Source organism: Melopsittacus undulatus, chromosome 3 (assembly GCF_012275295.1).
Source record: "Melopsittacus undulatus isolate bMelUnd1 chromosome 3, bMelUnd1.mat.Z, whole genome shotgun sequence".
NCBI classification, from domain to species: Eukaryota; Metazoa; Chordata; class Aves; order Psittaciformes; family Psittaculidae; genus Melopsittacus; species Melopsittacus undulatus.
Window position 1 is genome coordinate 91,735,219 of NC_047529.1, and position 18,642 is coordinate 91,753,860.

General features: G+C 36.2%; 1 protein-coding gene across 1 annotated transcript in view; it reads left to right on the top strand.

Annotated features, from left to right (window-relative positions):
* Window positions 1–18,642, top strand: part of RYR2 (ryanodine receptor 2) — a 363,651-nt gene that overhangs the window by 188,061 nt on the left and 156,948 nt on the right. The window contains exons 20-25 of the mRNA XM_034060766.1: window positions 1,674–1,915; window positions 5,206–5,398; window positions 7,183–7,399; window positions 8,620–8,724; window positions 11,279–11,382; window positions 16,650–16,733. Of these exons, the coding sequence (XP_033916657.1) occupies window positions 1,674–1,915; window positions 5,206–5,398; window positions 7,183–7,399; window positions 8,620–8,724; window positions 11,279–11,382; window positions 16,650–16,733 (945 nt within the window). The remainder of the gene's footprint in view (window positions 1–1,673; window positions 1,916–5,205; window positions 5,399–7,182; window positions 7,400–8,619; window positions 8,725–11,278; window positions 11,383–16,649; window positions 16,734–18,642) is intronic.

Genomic DNA, 18,642 nt, shown 5'->3' on the forward strand with positions numbered 1-18,642 from the left:
ATACGTTCAGCCTGGAAGTCTAAAATATTTTTGCAATATGTAACCAACCATTGAAGAAATACGCCTAGCATGGATTTTGGATACCTCTGTACTCTATGGCTTTAATTACAGTTTGGATGGCTTTCTTAGTACAAAGCTGACACAGGACTGCTTATCTGGAGACAGTGTTTTTTTGGGAATGACGGTCTAGATTAAATATTATCCTCAAAATCAGATTAAAAAAGTATACTTTTCTTTCTCTTCCCCCCCAACCTTCAGATGTATAACTACTTATCACTATTCAACTTGATATTGATAAGTACAGTAATGGTTTTGCCTTTCAAGTGAAGTACTTGTGAAGTACTTTAAAATGAGCAGCCCTAGCAACATCAAATTAAGAATTGACACAGCCAATATTAATTACTGAGTTATGCAGGACTTGGAGTAAAGAAGGAAGAGGTGAAGAGAATTTTGAAATAGATTAGACTTTACTTTTGTATCTTTGTAAATGTTATTCTCTTGAATGGATCATCAGTGTTACAGAATGCAGTTTGCTATACAAAATTAAAGCTGCAGCATATGCCTACTACATTTCTGTTGGTAACTGCTGAATAGCTATACTTTTTTTGTAGGATTTAGCATCTATTAAATGTTCAAACACATGAAATATTTAATTAGTATCTGAATGAGGATACTGTTTCAGTTACTGAAACAAACACTTTTTTACTTTAGCTGTATAGACCATTTTTCACCAGAATAAATAAATAAATATATTGAGCCCCAGGTCCTGAGAACAAAATTCCAGGTTGGTGCAAACAGAGACCTGCTGTGAGTTAAGAAATAGTTGGTATATGATCTGTTATAGGAGCTTGACCCATACAAATCAACGTACCCCAACATTATACACCAAGGCTGTTAAGAGCTGGCTGTTGTGAGGCCATGCTATTTTCATGATCTTTGAGAAGCTGTGTTGATTCAGTTGTGTCCTAGAAGACTGGAAAAGGCAAATGTCACTTCATCTAGTGAAATTACAGGCCCATCAGTCTTACTTCAGTCCCTGGGAAAGTTATGGAATGAATCATCTTGGGTGATATCACAGGTCAAATGGAGCATGATGGGATAAGCTAACATGGATTCACACCGGCAAATCGTCCTTGACAAAGCTGATTGCCTCCTATGACAAAGTAACCTGCTCAGTTGATGTGGGTGGAGTGCTGGACATAGTCTACCTGAATTTCATCCAGGTTTTTGATAGTTTCCTGGGCCTCTTCAGAGAGAAACTGATACATTGTGGTCTAAGCAAGTGGTTTGTGTGGTGGGTGGGGAACTGGCTAACCGCCTACCAAAGTTACTTCTGAGGAGATTCCAATTGGAGAAGAGGTAAATTTTTCACAATGAGAAAAATCAGTAATTAGAATAATCTCTCCAGGGAAGTGGTGTACTCCCTAGCACTGGACACTTAAGATTCACCTGGAAAGGGTGCTGGGCCATGTAGTCTAGATCATGCTTTGCCAAGACAAGTTAGAGCAGATGATCCTTGGAGTCTCTTCCAACCTGGTATTCTGTGAAATAAAATTATTTCTATTGTTTAATCACACAAAGCAGACAATAAAATTTGAATTTAATGTGATGTCTGCAGTAGTTCATCATGGTTTTGAGATAGGTTTTTAATAACTACTTTTATTCTGTTTAAGCATGCGACCCAACATCTTCTTGGGGATTAGTGAAGGCTCTGCCCAATACAGAAAATGGTACTATGAACTTATGGTGGACCATCTAGAGCCCTTTGTGACTGCAGAATCAACTCATCTACGAGTGGGCTGGGCTTCAACAGAGGGCTACTCACCATATCCAGGGGGAGGAGCAGAATGGGGAGGAAATGGTGTTGGTGATGACTTGTATTCTTATGGCTTCGACGGTCTGCATCTGTGGTCAGGTATTCTGTTTTGGTTTTTGTATGGTTTGGTTGTGATTATTGGGGTGTGGGGATTCTTTGTTTGTTTTGGTGGCTGTTTTTTTCTGTTGTTGGTTTGGTCTGTTTTGTTTTTGTTTAATGCTAGAACATTGTTTGCAGTTCTAGTGGATTTGTTTACAACATTAGCAAAGTGAATCAATTGTTTTGGTTGACAGTAGCAATATACAGAAATAGGAATGCAGATAGACTAATAATTTATTCAGTAAATATTCCACATTTCAGCCTGGGAATGATTTTTATTTAAAACTTCAAAGGTGCAAACAATGAAGTAAGAGTCAGTTCACTGTCTTACTTCTATTTATCACTACTTCTATCACACTGTGTGATAGTCCAAGAATAGCCTGAGAGGTTTAATTCACAGGAGAGACTTTTTTTTTAATAAAAAATATTTTTAATATGGTTCTCTAGTTTAGGAGGTTAGAAATATTTTAGAAGTGAAGAAGATTTTTAAGTATGCTTTTTGCCATATATTTAAAAAACAGATACTTTTCCATAGTGATACTTTCTTTACATGCATTAAGACAGACTGTATTACAAAACTTGTAGAATCATGTTCCTAGCCTGCATTATAGTGTGTTTGGTCAGTTATTCACCTTTCAAATGTTGTTGATGCACCCTGGATCTATTAATCTATTAATAGTGATTTCTGTATGCAAATTATAATGTTAAAGGAAGCTGAACTGAATATCTAAATTGTTTTTAGTTACTGTTGATTCTGCAAATATCTTATTCTCTCAGCAAAATCAGAAAAATAAGAAAGACGTCTTTGTCTGTTATTTCAACTTCTGTGAAAACATTCCCAGGTAGAATGAGTTGTCTTACACTTGGACATTCATAAATTTCTTGAATAAAGTTTCTAGTGTGGTTTCACCTTGTTGAGAACATTTATTTTCCTTTGGTTTTCAGAGATTATTGGGCAGTGTTGGACTGTAGAACTGACAGGAAATTGAGTTAGCCCGTTTGGTTGGCAGTTCTTGCCACTATGAAGTTTCTAAACTTGCAGACAAGAGAGACAGCTGTAATGTATCATTCAAGGTCTTTGAATTTTGAGGCATTTTGTCTTGGTACGTGGAAAAGAATAAAGTTTTACATTTCGAAAGAATTTTCCAATCAAAATAGTGATTGATCGCATTATTAAATAATAACATATCGGCTGGATTGGCATTTTCAGAAAGTAGCTGATAGTTTGCCTGTCATGTACAATGAGAATTACTTTGGAACAATGATGTATAATTAATGGTGCCATTAAAGCTGTGTCATAACTGAGTTTGCCAGATAAAGTATTGTTACAGAAGAACTAGAAAATAATGAGCCAACTGAAATAAGTTTTGTAGTTAGTGTCCATTTTCAGGAGGTAAAAAAAGATCATCATTGTCGTCATTGACATTCTTATGTAAGACATGTCTCTCAAAGTCGGAAGGACTTCATGTAGTTGAGTGCTGAAAATCATGGCTTTGTTTTTACTTCCACAATCCCCTTGGTCAATCTCTGCAATGACATTTTAAAAATTAATCTTCTGAGCATGAAGAATTTACTGCATTAATGAATAGAAACAATGATTTCTACTCCAAGGCTTCTGTTTCGGACTGAAACTTCACCAGAATCCCATTTGTTTTTTCAGTCCTTCAATTACTTCTTTAACATGGGGAAATGAAATTCATAGTTTTTTTTAAGCCTAAGGCCAGAAAAGATACTTAGATACTTTAGTCTGCTGCATTTTCATCAAAGACCAGTACTTGTTTCTGTTAACACTCAGCTTTGCATTGATCCCAGTAACCTATATTTGGCTAAATTTTAATGGGTAAACAGGAATTTAATCTCAAGTCATATGCCTTAAGGAGATGAAGTATCCACTCTTTGTTGATAACTCTTTTAGACTTTAATTATCCCTGCCATTAAATCATTGTCCCTTCAGTGATTTATTTGCTATTTTTCTTTCTGAGCAGTGTTTTGTATAGATTTCTCAATTTGTGAGGAACCCTTAGGATTGCTCTATTATTCCACTGCCTCTGCTCATAGATCTGACTATTCTTAATTCTTCTGCCTTGAAAGGGCGTAGGGAAGAAGCAAAAGCACCTGAAAACTTTTTTTCCACAGCTATACTGCTGACTGCCCTATCAAGACAGGCAGACTGCACAAGAGCACCTGCACCTGTCCTATAGTCTGCAGTTTATGTGGCAGTATCAGGAAGTAGTTTTCCATATGTAGAGTGTTAGCAGCATTGGTTTGTAGTTTTCCTCAGGATGAGGGGTGGTGTGTGTATGAAAATTTATCTGCAGAAGAATTACTGAGATTTTTTTTTTCCTTATTCTGATGCTGTTAAAGACATACGCCATCTTCATGTTCTTGGAAATACAGTGCTTTTAGTTAAGTACTTAATATTTACAGAAATTAGATGGCATAGTTTAAACTATAGTGCTCTATTCTTAATAATCATTATGGTTTATCTCTTGTAGACATTGCGTATGTTATTTTTGGAAAATATGTCTAGAAATTTTCATACAACTTTCATGCTGGGTTTTTTTTTTTTTTAGATGGCAGTAAATTTCAGAGAAATTTTCTATTTTTGTGTTCTGTAGGTTATTTCTCTTGGGAAGCAGATGTGATTGTGTAAATGTAATTTGACACAAGAGAGAATGGTCATTTAGAAATCATACAAAACTTTTAAATAAAAAATACATATATTACTGAATATATATGCCTCAGAATTGCTGCTGTCTTTGTATATGCCAGAAAAATGCTGCGTTGCAGTTTGATTATGAAAATGAGTAGTATCATCCTACACAAGTTTGCAGGGTTACTATGATGTGGCCCTTAATAACAGGAAGTACCTTTCTTCTCCTAAATAATTTCTGGTATGCTGCTTGTCATATTGAATAATGATGCATTCTTACCAAAGTATAGTAGGTTTCATATTAAATCTTAAAAACTGCTTTTCAATTTGCATTTCTAGTATTGTAAGGAATAAAGTTTAATTTTCTTAATTTTGATTGTTTATATGGGTATCGGTAATTATTTTCTCTAAATGTGATTTAGTTGTATTATTATGATAAAAATAGCTTTGTAGATATGAGCGTACATTTCTGTTCTCTACAGAGCAAGTTTAAAATGAAGTTTGGGATGTTATAGCTTAGATATTTATGTATTAATGTGTTTGTGTTCTGTTGCTGTGTTTTCTTTCTCTTTTTCTAGGCTCCTGTGAAAACCTGTACAATTTTCAGAAATTTTGCTATGTTTGTTTCCTTCCACAGGTTGTGTAGCACGAACAGTAAATTCTCCCAACCAACATCTATTAAGAACTGATGATGTTATTAGCTGTTGTTTGGATCTTAGTGCCCCCAGCATCTCCTTCCGGATAAATGGTCAGCCAGTTCAAGGAATGTTTGAGAATTTCAACATTGATGGCCTCTTCTTCCCAGTTGTCAGCTTCTCTGCAGGAATAAAGTTAGCATTCCATTTCAGTTTTGTTTTCTTTTTTTTTTCCCTTCCCAGAATATGTATATATTTATTTTTTTTTAAATGTATATATGAATATACTGAATAATGCCCTGGCTGTCTGCTCTCAGTTTCCTTTCTGACATCTGCTTCTTTGGCACACTTTCAGTTCTTGGATAGTGGGAGGTAAAAAGGGGTACTGAAGACATGGTGTATCTGTTGTTTTTCAGCACACCAGTGTATTCAAGTGGTTTGCAAACAGACCTTAGAAACAGCTTCTTTAACAGTTTTTCACTGGCACGTTTCTACACATTCACTCCAGGACAGCATTTTACCTATATAGGAAGAAAAACATAAGCCTTCGATATTAAAAATATATTGGCTTTAATTCACTTGTTATGAGGTAGTAACTGTTACTTGAAGATGCATTATTGGCACTTACCTTAAGAAATGGTGGTGGTATACCTTTTTTACAGCAGGATGAGTTAATATGAAATCAGTCCATCTGTATTCTGGTTTCTATACTAGTTTTCTATAAAATTTCAAGTCACACCTGAGTTGCCAGACTTCTGCTTCCAAATATTGAAGAGTTTGAGACTATAATATTAGAAAGGATTCTGTTATGCTTCAGTGGGGGGATCAACTTCAGCAGGACTGGCAAAGGTAAAGGCTGATAGCTGATTTCTGTTGGAGACAGAGCAATGCTTTTTGAGGGATCAAAGACCATGGTGGATACTGCAGAAGCTAAGAGCTGTTTCACAGATGGCATAACAGCCTCTCATTGCAGATGCAAAATGTACTTTAGGCTTTGCCTTAGATAATAGAGGAGATATAATGTGGAAAAATAAAGACATGCATGCTGCAAAATGCAAAACTATAAACCTTCATGTTTTATCTCTGTCATGAGAGAAACATCTGACAGATATTTGTGTGCTGAGTGTGGTTTTGAAGAGTGTTCTGGTATAGCATTGACAAAAATCTTATACTCAGTAAAGAGAAGAGAGACAAAATTCTATGTTGAGACTAGTTTTTTTGGGGTGTTTTTTGATTATTTCTGGATGGCAATGTTCTGGAAAAATTTTTTAGTACTATACCATTGCTGCTTCATGGTCACCTTCATTCATTGAATTTTTCAGTAGCAAAACCCCATGACAAATTCACCATTTTGTAATAAAAAAAGACCCTAAGTTTTTTTTAACAGTTGAATAAAAGACCTTATGTTTTTACTAACATGAAAAGTATAATTTTTAGGGAAGGAGATACAGGAGTTTTGTCTCCTGAGGATTTCATGTTCTGTGAGGGAAAAGAAAGAATCATATTCCATGGAGGCTCATTTTTAAAATGAAAAAGAATGGAGAATTCCTCAAAAGAGAGAGGTCAAAGGTGGTTGATTGATTACTTTGGGTTATAACTTCTGCCTTCTGAAACTCAAAAGGCTGCATATTGCTTCCTAGGTGTACTGAGTACACTGATTATTCTCTCTCTTTCTCTCCATGTCTTCTCTTTTGGTCTCATGTTTTAGAATACTTACATGGAAGTGGAAATTAATTAGAAGAAAGGTTTGCTTTTCCCCATATTTTTTTTAATCTCCTACATCATAAACTCTAGCTCATCAGAGGGAATTAGACTGTAAGCACTGCATAGAAGCTGCAACACTGAATTTATTTATTTATTTATTTATTTATTTAAATCCTATTTTTATAAACAGTATAGAATAGATGTTAAGCTTAAAAACTGATTAGGTTTGACACAAGGGGTGTCTCAGTTATCTAAAGTAACTCTGATTTTTACAGGGTACGTTTCTTGCTTGGAGGTCGTCATGGAGAGTTCAAGTTCCTTCCTCCACCTGGATATGCCCCTTGCTTTGAAGCTGTCCTACCGAAAGAGAAGCTGAAAGTGGAGCAAAGCCGAGAATACAAGCAGGATCGTAGCTATACCAGAGATCTACTAGGTCCCACTATCTCTCTGTCACAAGCAGCTTTCACTCCAGTTCCTGTAGATACTAGCCAGGTATGGAAAGATCACATTTTCATTTTTAAACACTTACTATGAGCCTGTGTTATTTCACATTTGATTGAATTTGCAGCTTATGTCAAACTTATGTTTTCGTGGGATTTGGCTGGTACATTCCATTGCAGGAAGCTGATAAATGGTGCATTAAGTCCTTATAGTGATCACTAGATATTTTATATTCAGTTCACAAACACTATAATACAGAATGCTTTACTCTTAATAGTAGAGTAAGCAAAAAAGATTATTTGAACTTCTTGTTCTGTTACTAGACGTTTTTATTACTGTTTAAGTACACTTTCTGAAGACTGCATTGTGATAAGACTTTTATACAAGCTTAGGCAGGTTAATGAGAGTGGCACTTGGCTCACTGTGGCAATAAATGGCATGCACTGAAGTTATAGGGTTTTTTGTTTGTTTTGTTTGTTTGTTTTTCCCCAAAGCAGTAATTCTTTTATACCAGAGATCCAGCTCTGATCACAGACAACAAGAGTTCATTTGACCAGAGTTTGAGATGGTATAAATTTTTAAACACTATGTGCTCAGATATTTAGGAGCTAATTCCTGAAAAAAAAACCCCACATACCCCCTCCAACTGATAGTTTATTGCTATTATGAGGTAAATACATTATTCTACATATATCACCTACTGTTCTGTAACACCAGCAATTAGGGTAACATTATCATGCTTCACAGAACTGTATATTTCATGTCTGATTTTTGAGGTAAAGCAGATTTGATTTAAAATTTTGGATGTAGAGTGATGTGCTGTCTTGATTTCACTTGTCACCTGTCATCATAATCTGATTTCTTTAAGCAGTTTTTATTTTTTGTGAGATTTACTTTTCAAATATCTGTATTTTTCTGAAGTTTTTTTATACAACGTTACCTTGGTTATTGAGACTTTTAGCATGTTTAGGCTGGGAAATAGTATTGGTTTGACTAGTTTCTAGCCAGCTGCCAGGGATATGTTCCATGCCATTTGGAGGTATTGGAGTTAAAGCTGCTTTTCCTTGCTGGTCAAACTCTGGAACTTGTAAGTGCATAGGTTAAAGTCTTTCTCTTGATCTAAGAATTCTTGCTCACTTTAGTAATTCAGTAAGAACTAAATTAAATTTTAGGTTTATTTGAGGGATCTGGTTTAGTCAAAGTTTGTCATGAAAATTTGAGTGGAACTGTCAAGCAATTTGTTTGTAATGGCCTCTGTCTTCTCTCTCTAGATTGTTTTGCCTCCCCACCTGGAAAGGATTAGAGAAAAATTAGCGGAGAACATCCATGAACTTTGGGTTATGAATAAGATTGAACTTGGCTGGCAGTATGGACCAGTATGTACCTTCCAACTAAATTTTCTGTTAATTACGTAATATTATTAACACATTGGTTTGAATATTGTGATGGGACCACATTTTTTTCATCCTTCTAAAATTAGTAAGGTTTTAGACCCTTTCCACCAGAAGTAGGTAGAAACCATCAGTGCTTGGGTATTTTTGAAACAAAACTCTGGTATGCAAGCTGTTTGGTGTTGAAATTTTCAGCCTCTTTGCCAGTGCAGAAAGCACAGGGTGGGTCTTTCACCTTATTTGTTCTTCAGAGAAGTTGTTTAGTATTCTGGTGGAGTAAACTAATGAAAACAGTTTGGCTGATATAACTTTTTTCAGAAGTCCCAGACTTATTTTTTGGAAAAAATAAGTATTGCTTGAAGGAAATTCCATTCAATCTGCTTTTCTCATTCAGCCTGTCTACTTCAGGCCCATGTCTGTATTGAGTATTTCAAATAACTGTTTTCTTATCTCTTTCCTATTTTCTATGGCACATGACAGAATAAAAGAATACTTAGCTTCTGGCTTTGATACAAAATGCTATCTATTTTGTTGATGAGATTTCTTTTCTAATCAGTCATGAAGTTGAAAAGCCTAGTTATTTCAGTCCCAAATGATGTTGTTTATGAATAACCATTGCTGTGAAGAGTATATGGAAACATACAGTAGATACTAGATGTAAAAACATGTATGCATGTATAGAAACATACATGCATTCTATTTTTGTTATTAAAAAGAGTTTGGTCTTCTGAGGAGTTCAGATTGCAGATTTAATGTAACTGGGAATAGGTAATATATTTGGTGTAGCATACAGCAGTACTTAAAAGGGTTTAATTAACAGACAAGATATCTAAATTTTGTTGTTGTTCCTCTCCCCACTGAATCAAACACAAAACCACAGTAAAATTACTGTGTCAGAACATTTTAATTGTCTTATACCAGCTGTCAAGCAAGCCTCAGGAACTTTTAGTGTAATATTGCTTACCATGAAGAATCTAATTGTACAATTGAATGCTATTTTACTTTAAAAAATACACAGTATAAAGTTGAACAGTGATAAATGTAGTGGTTATATTCAGAATGAATCTTTTAAGTTACTTAGCTTTCTCCCTCTATCTTGTGTTCTGTGGTTGGATGTGCTAACTTTGGGAATGCCTGAAGAACATATTAGCCCTATCAAATGAAGATATACCCTTGGAGGTTGTAAATATTTTTTCAATCCAAAACAGAAGCAGATGACTGCTGTTCAATTTGAGAATTATGTGCTTTTGTGTGAAATTTGATGCCAGCTTACATGCTACTGAATTTCTTATCCTTTTTAAACATCAGATCTGACTCTGTATACGAGCAACAGATCCAGCTGTTGAGAACAGATTATACCCACTTCAGTGATACCATGTCACTGAGAATTCCTGCCTTGGTCTTTTTTCAGCTAAAATAATTTAAAGGCCATCCTATATTCACCAAATAGGTAAAGATCCATTTAGAAAAAAATGTAACAGTTAGGTTTCTTAACTTCAGCCTTCAACTGTTACCGTTCTGTTTTCCAGCAGAATTATCTGATTGATTAAAAGTTGTCAATAATGGCATTTTCAGTAAATTTCAGCTTTAAAGATGCATATAAATGGTGAGCTTATGATCCATGAAAGATGGACACAAAAGTATTGTAATATGGGGAAAAAATGTGGTCTTAACTGAGCAAATGTTAACAATTTCATTGTGATCTTTTAGCTAACATTTGCAAACTAAGATTTTTCATCAAGCCTTCTAGCAAGACATGATCTTTGTAGATTTTGTTGACTGACATCTGGCATGGTAAAGATGTAAAGCTAAAAGCAGTAGAATGCTGTTACCCAGGCCTTTCAGGTTGCCCTTCCTAGTTACAGTCAGTATTAGACTAAAACTGTTTAGAAGTAATGCAGGATAGAACTGGTTGTGATCAATTTTTTAAGTTTATTAAATGTAGGATTTTGTGAATTATAGTCTTCATGAGTCTGCTTAACAGTAGAAGTAAATTAATGTTTCAATCTTTGTGACTGAACAGTTTCATTCTGCTTGTATACTACTGGGCATAACTAAGAAACAAACATTTTCTTGAATTAAGAGACAGGGTGAATTTATCTTCTATATCGTTACTTTTGTTGGGTAAGGACTTCAGTACTACTCATACCAATATATTTATGCAAATTGGATGAATAATATTTCAAGCATGGTGCTGAAGATGAGCTGGTATTCTATGACTGTATGTCAAAACATAACATAGATTTGCACTATTCTTGAACTTTTCGTGTTGTGAACATCAGTATAATGAAATGTACTAATTAGCATTTATTCCACTTGAGATCTGCAAATCTGAATTTTATTTGCAAATGCCAATTCTACCGTACTTGAACAGGATGATCATGCTCTGAGAATACAGAATACTTTCTGTTTTGAAGTGTTGTTCAGTTTAAGTAATTCTGACAGCTTTAGGTACTTTGTGGTCTGGACTATTTTTTTTTTTTTTAATTTTTTCAATTTTTTAAGTAGCATTAAATTTACTTCTTTAATGTCTTTTCAGGTTAGAGATGACAACAAAAGACAGCACCCATGCTTAGTGGAATTCTCAAAATTGCCAGAGCAGGAAAGAAATTATAACTTGCAAATGTCACTTGAAACACTGAAGTAAGTTTCTAGAACTTTTGAAGCTTATGCAGAGCATTTCCTAAGGAGTTGCATTTCCCAGAATTATAGCTTGACATGTAAATTCCAATTTGATGTGTAGGTGAGAGTAATAATGTGAAAATGAGGAAGTGAGATACATTAACGTATGATGTATTTGGCGTTGAAAATGGCTTTGATGTTCTTTTTAATATCTATGGAATGTTAGAGTTATTGTGGCAATGCTGATTATGAAATGACAACTCAGAATGTTTTCATCTAGTCTGGGGAAAAGAAACAGATCCCAGCTTTGGAAAATAAAAAAGTCTTTGCTACTACTTCTGTGTTATTTCCTGTTAAAATATAGTTGCTTTCTTTCAGTACATGAGCAGTAACCCTGGATGACTGCATGTGATACTACTTTTCTGGGAATATTTGTGCTATGTTATTAAAAAAAATACAAAAAAAAACCCCAAACCAAGAAACATGTAAACCACTCTTACTATAAAATTTTTGTTTACTCATAGTTTTGTTTACTCATAGTAGGAGATCAGGTAGAACACTCCTAGAATTTCTTGTAGTGTCCTTCTCTGGTCAACCTCTCTGTGCTATTAGCATTCTCACAGAAAACATATTTATGACCCTAAATGTTAAACAGTTTCTGGAGGGACATTTTGGCATTATATAGAGATAAAGCATTCGGAGATAAATAGACCTCATTTTGAGGCAAGAAAGTAAGTTTATATTTGTCTTCAGCTAGATACTGGCATTTTAAAGAAAGCTTTTGAGACCACGGTCAGCACAACAATGTGCTAAGAATATAGAATTGCTTCTTCCTTTTCCTTTTATGAAACCACAGAAGATAACATTAACTTTCTCTACTTTTGAATCTTTTGCTGGAATAATCTGTCTGATATGGTTTAGGCATCATAAAAATCATGCTCTCAGAATCAATTGCACATTCCTAATGTTTCACTAAATAGTAAAAAAAAAAAAAAAGTAGATCGTATAAGATTACTGGTTCAGGACCCAATGCTTTTCTGCTTTAACACAGACAAAACATTGGATTGGTTTTGTAAACATATAAATTATTGATTACTTATATTTTAGTAATTTTATTGCTTACTCTTTATTGCCTTTTCATTAAATGGATGGAATCTAAACCAATCTAAGTACTTTACTAAACCTCTAAACCAATCTAAGCATTCAGTCTTTCTATGGATTTCAAAAATTGCATGCTTACTGAGCTCAGTCTTCGTTATGCTCTTGTATTAGTCCTTGTTTTCTGAAGTATGCAGTTCAAATCTTGCAATATCATATTGTATTTATCACATAAACATCTATTTTTCAGGGGCCAATGTGAGTGTCCCAATCAGTTCATTTCAGAAAGCTTGCAAAGTGAAAAAATTAGAGCAGTAAGCCATTCTGTAATGAATTGAATTATAAGGTGTTTTGACTATTTCTTTACCAGATATTTCTAGCCTACTAGCAGTCAACCTCAATGAGGGCTAATGGGGAAGAGAGAAAGAAAATGTTCTTTTACAAACTCCCTCTAGCCAGCTGTTTGCTATATTCTTTACAATTTGCAACAAACTGTGTATTGCATACTGGAAGTAGTTTCAAGACATCAAGAGTAATCTGTAAGGTAATTGTGGGATTTTTTTTGCCGGTTTGTTGCCAGTTTTGTTGCCAGCTCTATTAGGGGAGAGGCAGAAAACAAGGAAGTTCTGAGTCATATTATCAGACAAAACATTTCTTTTCAATATATTGTTATCTCTGTATGTTTTACAGTATGATTGAATACTTTTATGAACTATAAAAATTATATGCTATATGACATGTCAAAATTCAGGAATTAGTTGCCTCTGAAAATGTCATGGGATTAAAATACTCCTCCTCATACTGTTTCTGCACATTCTTACATATATTTTGTAGTTTGATCTTGGAGGTTTTTTTGATGCTTACTGTTGTGACTGACTTTCCTGTTTCCACCTATTTACTCAGTTGTGTATGATAATTACAAGTATCAACATTATTCCAAGGAGTGCATTCAGACACTTACAGTTTTCTTGTTTGTTTGAAGTGTCTTAGGGGTTATTAAGGTTCTACCACTATGGTATACCTTCTTATCCTCCTGTGGCTTTCTGATGTGAATTTGCTGCATCTGGGTGGAGATAATGTAGGGTTCAAATTCCTGTTTTACATTGCAAGAAAATTAGACTTACCAGGGCTTAGCTCCTCTGTAATGCTTTCCACTATTAGATATGTTCTCTTTCTTCTGCTGGTGATAACTGCATGAGAATCATGAATAGTTGGTGCCAATTGCAATTTAGCTGCATGGGGTATCCTTAGAACATAATATAGAGGTGGCCACTGCATGTTGATTTCCTCATATCTGATTTTACTGCCTAATTTTAAATCACAGCTCAGAGGCTATAACTCTAGGTTTTATTTCATGTAGCTAGCACTAAAAATATGCTGTAAGAAACTCCTGAAATGTATGATTCATCTTCCAAGAGAAATACTGCTAGAGCAATATTTATGTTTTTTTTTTTTCCCTCAGTCAGTTCAAGAGCAGTAAATATAGTTAAAGCAAGACTTGAAAATATTGTTTTAACTAGTTACAAGAGCAAAGGGAACTTTTGTTTTCCAGCTTTCTTCCACGTTGGGAAAATTGGGAATGGAGTCCAAGGTTTATACTTTATTTATTCTGCATAATCAGTTCCAATCAAAGATATGGATGTCACCCTCAGATTTTGAGAAGCTTCTGATTGGACTCCAGAGTAGTCTCTGACTTTTGTCTAGCATCTTCATTTCAGTAACATAAATGTAGTAATACACCTAGGGTTAAGAAGCTGAGACCTGATAGCCCAATACTGAACATAAATGCAGGAACAAATAATTGATGAGTTACAGATAAAATCCTGGAGACAAATGAGACTTAAGATTCATACTGCTGGGTAGTGTGAGTGTAAGGGAAGGAAGAGGTCTTAGGTAATCTGAAACCTGATTAATATATCAACCCTGTTGTAAGGTTATCTGGAGAGTCTTTTGAGAGTGTTGTCAGAAATTTGTAGGGGCACAAGTCCATGGGATGTGATGAGATGGATCCGTGGATCCTGAGGGAAGTGGTGGATGAAGTGAACAAGGGACTATCCATCATATTCAAGAAGTTGTGGCAGTCCAGTGAAGTTCCCACTGACTGTAAAAGGTGAAACATAACCCTTATTTTTCAAAAAGGAAAAAAAGGGAGAGCCAGGTGACTGCATGCCAGTCAGCTTCACCTCTGTGCCTGACAAGATCATGGAACAGATCCTCCTGCAAACTATGCCAAGGCACATGGAAAATAAGGAGGTGACTGGTGACAGTGAATGTAGCTTCACTAAGAGAAATTCATACCTGACAAATCTGTTGGCCTTATATGATGGGGTGATGACAGCATTGGTGGATAAGGGAAGAGAACTGACATTTTCCACCTAGACTTGTGCAAAGTTTGTGACACTGTCATCCATGACATCCTTGTCTTTAAACTGGAGGGACATGGATTTGATGGATGGACCACTTGGTGGACAAGGAATTGCCTGGATGGTCCCAGTCAGAATTGCAGTCAACGGCTGGAAACCAGTCCAAGTGGAAACCAGTGATTAGTGGCTTTCTGCAGGACCCAGTATTGGGACTGGTGCTGTTTAACATCTTTGCTGGTGACATGGACAGTAGGATTGGATGCACCCTCAGCAGGTCTGCCAGTGACACTAAGCTGCGTGGTGCGGTTGCCAACTGGAGACTGCTATCCAGAGGGCCTGTAAGAACCTCATTAAGTTCAGCAAGGCCAAATTGGTCCTGCACCCATGTCAGGGCAATCCCAGACACAGTCTGGGCAGAGAGCAGCCCTGAGCAGAAGGACCAGGCGGTGTTGGTCAATCAGAAGCTCAGCATGACCCAGTAGTGTGTGTTTGTGACCCAGAAAGACAACAGTGTGCTGGGTTGCATCAAAAGAAATGTGACCAGCAGATCTAGGGAGGTGATTCTCCCTCTCTATCGTTCTATTCTGCTCTTCTGAGACCCAAACTCTATCCATTTCTGGGGCCCCCAAAAGGAGAAGGCTGTGAACCTATTGGAGCAAGTCCAGAGGACAGCCATGAGGATGATCAGAGGGCTGGAACACCTCTCCTGTGAACAAAGGCTGAGATAGTTGGGCTTGATCAGCCTGGAGAAGAGAAGGCTCTGGTGAGACCACACAGCAGCCTACCAGTATCTGAAAAGGGCCCATAGGAAATCTGGAGAGGAACTTCTTACAAGGGCATGTAGTGATAGGACAAAAGGGAAATTGTATTAAGATGGAAGAGGGTAGATTCAGATTAGATATTAGAAAAAAAAAATCTTTACTATGATTTTTTTTCATAGTAAATGGAAAGAGTGGTGAGGCACTGGAACAGGCTGCCTGGAGTAGCTGCGGGTGCTCCATCCCTCAAATTTTTCCAGGCAAGATTGGACGGGGTTTTGAGCAACCTTGTCTAGTGGCAAGTGTTGGAACTAGATGAGGTTTAAGGTCCTTTCCAACCCAAACCATTCTAGGATTCTTTGATTTGTTTTTTGAAACGAGCTGCATCTTGCAGCGTCAGGCCAGAACACGCTGCTTGGATCAGGGGCTCTGTGGTCTGTCTTGTGGTGCATAACACACTGTGTCTAGCTTGAATCCTTTTCTCTGAAGAGGATTAATGTGCAACATCCATACTGAGCATTAAGATGGCAAGTTTGGCCTCCTTATTATGCATTCTGCTGTCAGTCCTTTCTCCAGTCATGTCTTAATAAAATCCACTTAACATCTCTGAATAACAGCTTGTTTTTGTGAAGAAGTCATTTTCTAAGGGTAACAAGTAACATTTCCTGCCTCTTCTGTTTGCATCAGTTTTGAAATAAATAACATAAAAAGATTTTGATATAAACCAGTATGAATAAGATTTATGAATAAGATTAATAAGCCAGAAATGTTACGAGGGCAGGGAATCTTTCAACTGATGCAACTTATAGATGAAATAAGCTGTCTGATAGTTCCATTTTGAAGTAGTTCACTCATACTTTTACTAAAATTTTTAGGAACATCTTGTGTCGTTTTCTTAATGCTGTCAGAAAGCTTACTACATATAAAAAAAGCTGGTGTTGATCTTTCCATGTTACACTGTTGTTATTCCAATAGGTTTCATTTGTTGTATGGTGCTATTTATATACACAGCAGCAACTCTGAAAATAGAAATATTGGCAATAATTTATCTCTGATTTCTATGTCCTAGAACCCTGCTGGCATTAGGCTGCCATGTTGGAATTGCTGATGAACATGCTGAAGAAAAAGTGAAAAAAATGAAGCTTCCAAAGAAGTAAGTTAAAATTCAGAAACTTCGTTTTGCTCGGCAGTGTGAGTTAAGCAAACTGTATTTTAACAATATTTATAATGGTAGTTTTATTGGCATTTGAGTATGCATGCATGCATAGATATTTTCACAAACTTACACAAACCTTCATCCACACTATTTCTTTTAGATGCTTACATTCTTACATGTAGACCAAGTTTAGGTTTTCTGTGATTTCATTGAAATATTGTTACATAGTTCTTTTATACATACATATTAAGACGAGGCTAACACAGATACTGAGCAATGTGAGAACAGTAAGATACAGATGAGCAGATGAACAGGGAGGAGCTGGGGTTTTAACTACATGTTTTAACTAGTAGCTTTGGCCTGCAGCTAAAGACAAGTCTCCAACCTGAATTTGTATACACAATATGCTTTTGTTATTTTCCTTAGTATCCATTGATACTTATCCTTGATGAGTATTCATTTGCATCCCAAAATATAGTGCACACATCCTCTGTGAATAAATTTGGAGCATCCTTTGAGACCCCTGTTCTTTGACCATGCTCTTCTATCAAAGTAGCTGTGGCTATCATAGCTTTTATATGCACAATGTAACACTTGTGCAAGGGACTGTGACAGGAAAGAGCACAGTAATTGCCAGCCTGACAGATGTGTTAATTCTTTATGATTTGTTATTTTCATTACTGTCTGGTTTCACTCACCTCACTAGCAGAGACTTTGCAGCTACCTGAGGACAGGTAACCATGAGGACAGTTAGCTGGCACATGGGAGACAGCAGCACAACTGCCAACTGCTTGCTTAATTCTGTAATAGACATTTTCAAACTGGTAACTGTATGAATGGTTGATTTTTGGACTGATGTTCTTGAGTTGTTTTTAAACTTTCTTTTTTAATGTGATAATTTTGAGGGAAGGTCCAACCTCATGTTTATAGATGATAATCCCCCTTTAAATACTTGCTTGTTTTCAATTATTGTTTTCAATCAATAATTTGTTCAAATGGGTTTTAGAATAGTTATCTTGGAAGAAAATTCATTAAGATTTGTAAAGTATTTGAACATTTTAGAATATAAATGGGTATAAATACTGTTTCTTTTTTTGGATTTTATGCCTGTCAATCCAAATAAAGAAAATACAAGAAAATGACAAAGTTGTACAGAAAATACGCAATTATTTAAACAAGCAATTCTTTAAACAACCCAGCACTTACAATTTCAGAGAGAGAATGTTGTTGTTTATTTTCCACAGACCCCTTTCTTTATGACCAAAATAGCTCTTTGTTTTGTCAGTATGCTTGCGGAGAAATAATTTCCGTCAGCTCCAGCCTGGTCTCTCCTGGGGCTGCTGGGAAGCACCAGTTCTGGCAGTTGGAGCACCTCCATTCTGCCTGCCATCAGCCTTGGTGTGTGTCAGGCTATTTATCACATCTTTTTCCCGTCTCTGCCCTTGTAGCATTTTGCCCTTTCTTAAAAATGCTTTCCCAGAAGTGCCATCTTTGTGGTTGAAGGGTTCAACTTTGGCCTATGACAGGTCCCTTTTGGAGCTGGCTGTGTCCAGCACAGGGCAGCCCTGGCCTCTCCTCACAGAGGCCGCCCTGCATCACCCCCCACCAGCACGTGGGCACAGACACCTAGTACAGCCTCTGGATATCTGTCCTCCATCTCTGCTTTCCTTTTCCTGCTCCCGTTCCCCTGCACCTGCCCTCATCAGCGTCCACCACCATGGTGGTGCCACATCGTGTCATAGCTTTTTGTTGTAAATTTAGTAAGTCCTGATGTGCTTCATCCCTCATCACATGCATTATGTCCTTTATCGAGGAAGGTTTGGTCATAAGTCAAGTAGGATATTACTATAATTAATTTGGTGGGAACAACTTGATAAAAGTAAACAACACTTTGTTCTTAAGAATG